The sequence below is a fragment of the Silurus aristotelis genome (assembly GCF_946808225.1).
Source record: "Silurus aristotelis genome assembly, chromosome: 20".
Taxonomy (NCBI): Eukaryota; Metazoa; Chordata; class Actinopteri; order Siluriformes; family Siluridae; genus Silurus; species Silurus aristotelis.
This window is the reverse complement of record NC_139593.1, coordinates 751,306-756,305: the sequence shown is the minus strand read 5'-3', so window position 1 is coordinate 756,305 and position 5,000 is coordinate 751,306. Positions and strand designations below refer to the sequence as shown.

General features: G+C 41.6%; 1 protein-coding gene across 1 annotated transcript in view; it reads right to left on the bottom strand.

The window, feature by feature from the left end:
• gtf3c1 (general transcription factor IIIC subunit 1) overlaps positions 1-5,000 on the bottom strand; it is a 48,646-nt gene that overhangs the window by 40,492 nt on the left and 3,154 nt on the right. Inside the window, exons 7-17 of the mRNA XM_083521698.1 lie at positions 3,860-4,033; positions 3,607-3,722; positions 3,236-3,539; positions 2,959-3,149; positions 2,710-2,828; positions 2,454-2,607; positions 2,019-2,122; positions 1,649-1,782; positions 1,319-1,567; positions 590-735; positions 72-169 (exon numbers count right to left, since the gene is read on the bottom strand). Of these exons, the coding sequence (XP_083377824.1) occupies positions 72-169; positions 590-735; positions 1,319-1,567; positions 1,649-1,782; positions 2,019-2,122; positions 2,454-2,607; positions 2,710-2,828; positions 2,959-3,149; positions 3,236-3,539; positions 3,607-3,722; positions 3,860-4,033 (1,789 nt within the window). The remainder of the gene's footprint in view (positions 1-71; positions 170-589; positions 736-1,318; positions 1,568-1,648; positions 1,783-2,018; positions 2,123-2,453; positions 2,608-2,709; positions 2,829-2,958; positions 3,150-3,235; positions 3,540-3,606; positions 3,723-3,859; positions 4,034-5,000) is intronic.

Sequence of the window (5,000 nt, the reverse complement as noted above, 5' to 3'; positions counted from 1 at the left end):
ACAAGTAATCAATTTAAAACTGAGAAGGTACAAGACAAAGAGTGTGTGTGTGTGTGTGTGTGTGCGCACACCGTCGGTGCAGTAGTCGTGTTTTGATGCTAGATGGAAGAAACCTGATGAGGTAATGCTGCTTCACTGGGTCACTTAGATACTCCTCCAAACCATCCACCTAACACACACACACACACACACACACACACACACACACACACACACACACACACAGCAAAACAATAAGTACTAGTAATGAAGTGTATTATTTGAGTGTATTACAGCACTAGTAGAATACAGTTAAACATGAAATGACGAGTAGAAGGAAGATGACTGTAGTAATTCAGGTCATTAAGCTTTGTCATTTCTACCATATTTATCTGAACACTGTTCACAGTGACATGAGAGAACATTCCTCCAGAACCCTGGTGCTACATCACACAACACAAAGCGAAATCACACACACACACACACACACACACACACAACTAAAGTGTAGTACGTAGTTTTACAGCAGCATAATTGATCTAAATTCTTTACAGTATCGTGTGTGTGTGTGTGTGTGTGTGTGTGTGTGTGTGTGTGTGTGTGTATATACCTTGAAGCTGATCTGGATGATTTGAACATACACACTGAGAGGAAGAGAGATGAGGGCATCACTGATTAAAGCCCAACCGTAACCAAACTCTCTGTGAACCGGCAACGGAGGAACAAACCTCTTCCAACTCAGCTCATTACTATACACTACAGGGGGAAAGGGGGATCAAAGAGAAGTCATTCATTACATCAAATCAAACTAATGATGAGAAAAAAAACAAATAGATCATATATAATATATATCTAATATTTAAACATTTTAATATAATATATTAGACAGACAGACAGAGATTAATCCGATTGGCTGAATGAATTTGTTGGGATCTGATTTAATGAATGCGATTGGTAAAATCTGATTAGTTGAAGGCGATTGGCGAGATCTGATTGGCTGAATGCGATTGGTAAGATCTAATCCCTAACCCTAACGCGATTGGTGAGATCTGATTGGCTGAATGCGATTGGCGAGATCTGATTGGCTGAATGCGATTGGCGAGATCTGATTGGCTGAATGCGATTGGTGAGATCTAATTGGCTGAATGCGATTGGCGAGATCTGATTGGCTGAATGCGATTGGCGAGATCTGATTGGCTGAATGCGATTGGTGAGATCTAATTGGCTGAATGCGATTGGCGAGATCTGATTGGCTGAATGCGATTGGCGAGATCTGATTGGCTGAATGCGATTGGCGAGATCTGATTAGCTAAATGTGATTCATTAGAGATAAATGAACCTGTGAACTGCTTCTGTTCCGGTTCCCCTGTGCCCCCACTGTCCTGCACCACCTCTGTGCTGGGAAACTGAGGGATGTCATGCACCCCGGTGGTGATCTCTGGGTCAGGAGTCACAGTCGAGGCATTGGGTTCAGTGGGGTGGGATGAGTTTAGAGGGTGACCATAGATCAGATACCACAAGAAGGTGTGGACCACACGGAAACGGGGCATCTTTGGTTGGTAACCCAGAGAGCGACTCAGGCCTGGGACTGAAACATACACACAGAAATTAAATTTCGGGGTGTTGAGTGCTGGGTGAAATCACAGGATCTAAAGTCATACACACTCACCTATGCTTGGTTTGAAGTCCTTCAGTGACTTCACGCCCATCTTCTCTTCTGTCTTTCCCTGAAAATCAACAATAGGATTTGCTTTACTCGCTTCCTGAGAGAGCGCCTTGGCCTTCTCCTCCTCACTTCTCAGCCTAAAGAGTTGGACAAAGAGAAAAAACAGCCTCGGTCACATTTGAATCATTTATTGGGAAACTAGACTGCAATGATTCAAATGAAAACCCTATTTTGCAATGTGAAGCCCACAGAGGGATCACCGCTATGGTGGGAAAGTGACCTCAGTGCTGTTGGAAGGAGAAGACGTATCTAACACAGACCCGGATTTCTGTAAATCTGCACAGACAGTAATGATAGTCCTAAGTGTTGTTACCTGTGCACTGTGTAGGAGCTGGAAATCTTGAACCGGACTTGTTCTATAGCACTTCTCACTAACTGGTCATCTGGAGTGATGGTCGGATGAACGACAAACTCCACCTGTTACAAGTAATGCAGTCAAAACATTCATCTGGGTCATGGAGGTTGAAGTCTTTTTTCTGAGTCTCATAAAATTCAGGCATGAAAGTGTCTCAGTCTTAGCTCCCCAAGAGTCTATGTTGAGTCCAGGTCTTGGCCCAGAGTGCCAAGTCTAAAGTCTTTGTTCATAGTCGGTCTTGGATTTGTTTAGAATTTTAATCTGGGACACTTTGATTAAAGTCCTAGTCTGGAACTCTTGTTTGAGAACTGATCTGGTTGTTGTTGCTTAGAGTCTTGGTCACAACAGAAGTAAGGACTTAGATCATATCTGTGTGTGTGTGTGTGTGATTACCTTCTTGCTTACACCATCTTGTATTACTGTAGTCCTGTACAGCTTGAGGAAGCCTTCTTTAGCCAGAGAGCGAGTCAGTCTCACAATGCTTTTCTTACACACTTTAGTGTTCACACCCTCCTGCTTTTCCTCATCCATCAGCTTCTTCTGCAGCCTGACAGTGTTTATGCAGATTAGAAAACATGAGCGATCGTTTACAGAATTTGTTTAGGTGTGTGTGTGTGTGTGTGTGTGTGTGTGTGTGTGTGTATCTTACGTGTAAAGCCCCTCGATGACCTTCAGGTTGCGTACAGCTTCTATGATGATGTTCTTCCGCTTGAGCAGACGATACGTCTGATGAATTTCAATTTTTTTTTTTCTTCTTGTTTGAGTTGTCTGAAATGAGAGAACATCCATTACCTCCATCCATCTTTCTGTATATCTACTCCTCTATCTGTCCATCATCATCCAGTCTGTCTGACCATCACAGAATTACTGTATTAATATAAACCCGAAATAAACACACCTCTAGCTTTGGGCCGAATTCCTCAAACATGGTCAAGCTCTCCTCGGCTTCTTGGGATTGGTCATTGAGGACACTGGGGGTGTGGTCAGCAGCAACTTCCTGGTTCATTAAATCATCTTTCTCTTCCACTTCACTAAGCTCTTTCTTCTTGGAGGTCTTACTCTTCACTCTAGGATGAGCAGGCTGCTTCTCTACATTACACAACATCTCAGGTAAATATCATAAAGCAGATAACTAATCAGGTGAGGGTTATGATCAGGTGGGTATGGTCACTCACTCCTCAGAGGTGTGGAATGACACAGCGGTGATGCAGTAACTTCCTTCTGTTGTTTTTTTGGTGCTGATTTGGACTTCCTGCCGGGTTTGCTTTTTGACCTTTGTGCTTTAGCAGGAACCTTGTCCTCTACCTGGGGCTCTACATCAGTATCCTGTCCAGGATCGGGCGTGTCCTCCTGTGGTGCTCTGAGTTTCTCACTGCGCTCCTTCTCTTTATTGAAGTCCAGGTTTAGTTTGCTTTTCTCTACAAAAAGTTTACTGATGTATTTCGTCGTCCGCTGTCTCCCCTCGTCCTCCATAAAACCCTGACACAGACATTATCGACATTGTTTACATGCTAAGACACATACAGAGTGTGTGTGTGTGTGTTACCTTTATCATTTGGTTTCTCTCCAGAACCCTACAGATCATGCGGCTCTCCAGTTTCCCAATGTTCAGCCGTCCCCTTAACACCGTCTTGGAAATACCTTTAGATCCTGTGGTCACCACTGAATGACCAATCACAGCACAGAGAGCAGTTCATGAATAAACATCTAAAATAAACATTATTATTATTAATATTATTATATGTTGTTATATTATTATATGTGTATTATAAAACAGTCATCAGTGATGATAAACAGACCAATGTCGTAAGCCTGGGCCAGAAGATCTCGCTCAATATCACGAGCCTGAGCCTGGACGTTACTTTTAACAGGTACGTCTCCATCTTCATCATCATCATCGTCGTCATCATCATCTATCTGGTTTCTTTTATATGGCTTCAGAAGTTTCAGACAGCGGACAAGGACGTTTGTACCTGAGAACCAATCAGAGATAATCACATTTACTAAAGTTTATAGATGACGTGTTGTAAAAGTGTATTATATTATATAGAGAGCTGCACAGAGTCGTATAGAGTTGTGCACATATTTTATAAATATAATAATAAACGTGAATCGACTGTATTGTTTTTTGTTCATTTTGCTCTCTTGGGGGTTTTAATTTAGTGGTAATGTATTATGTGTTAGCGGCCGGAGCTCCTTTAAGAAGGTAGTGGATGGAGGTAAGTCATGTGACCGAGGCATCACATGCATCAAGAGTGAGTCATAGACACATGTGGAGGAGAAAATCCAGTCATTTTCCAAATTAAAACATCGTTCAGAATCAGATCATAAATAAAACAGAAATAATGTAAGTTATGTATTCTTTCTGTGCGGCCCGGTACCAACTTACCCACGGACCGGTGCCGGTCCACGGCCCGGGGTTTGGGAAACACTGGTGTACAGAGTTGTGTATAGTTATATAGTAATATGTATAGTTATTTAGGGTCGTATAAGGTTGTGTTTAGAGTTGTGTAGAATAAAACAGTCATGTATAGTTGTGAATGGGTGTATAGAGTTGTGTATAGTTATTTAGGGTCGTATAAGGTTGTGTTTAGAGTTGTGTAGAATAAAACAGTCATGTATAGTTGTGAATGGGTGTATAGAGTTGTGTATAGTTATTTAGGGTCGTATAAGGTTGTGTTTAGAGTTGTGTAGAATAAAACAGTCATGTATAGTTGTGAATGGGTGTATAGAGTTGTGTATAGTTATAGGGTCGTATAAGGTTGTGTTTAGAGTTGTGTAGAATAAAACAGTCATGTATAGTTGTGAATGGGTGTATAGAGTTGTGTATAGTTATAGGGTCGTATAAGGTTGTGTTTAGAGTTGTGTAGAATAAAACAGTCATGTATAGTTGTGAATGGGTGTATAGAGTTGTGTATAGTTATAGGGTCGTATAAGGTT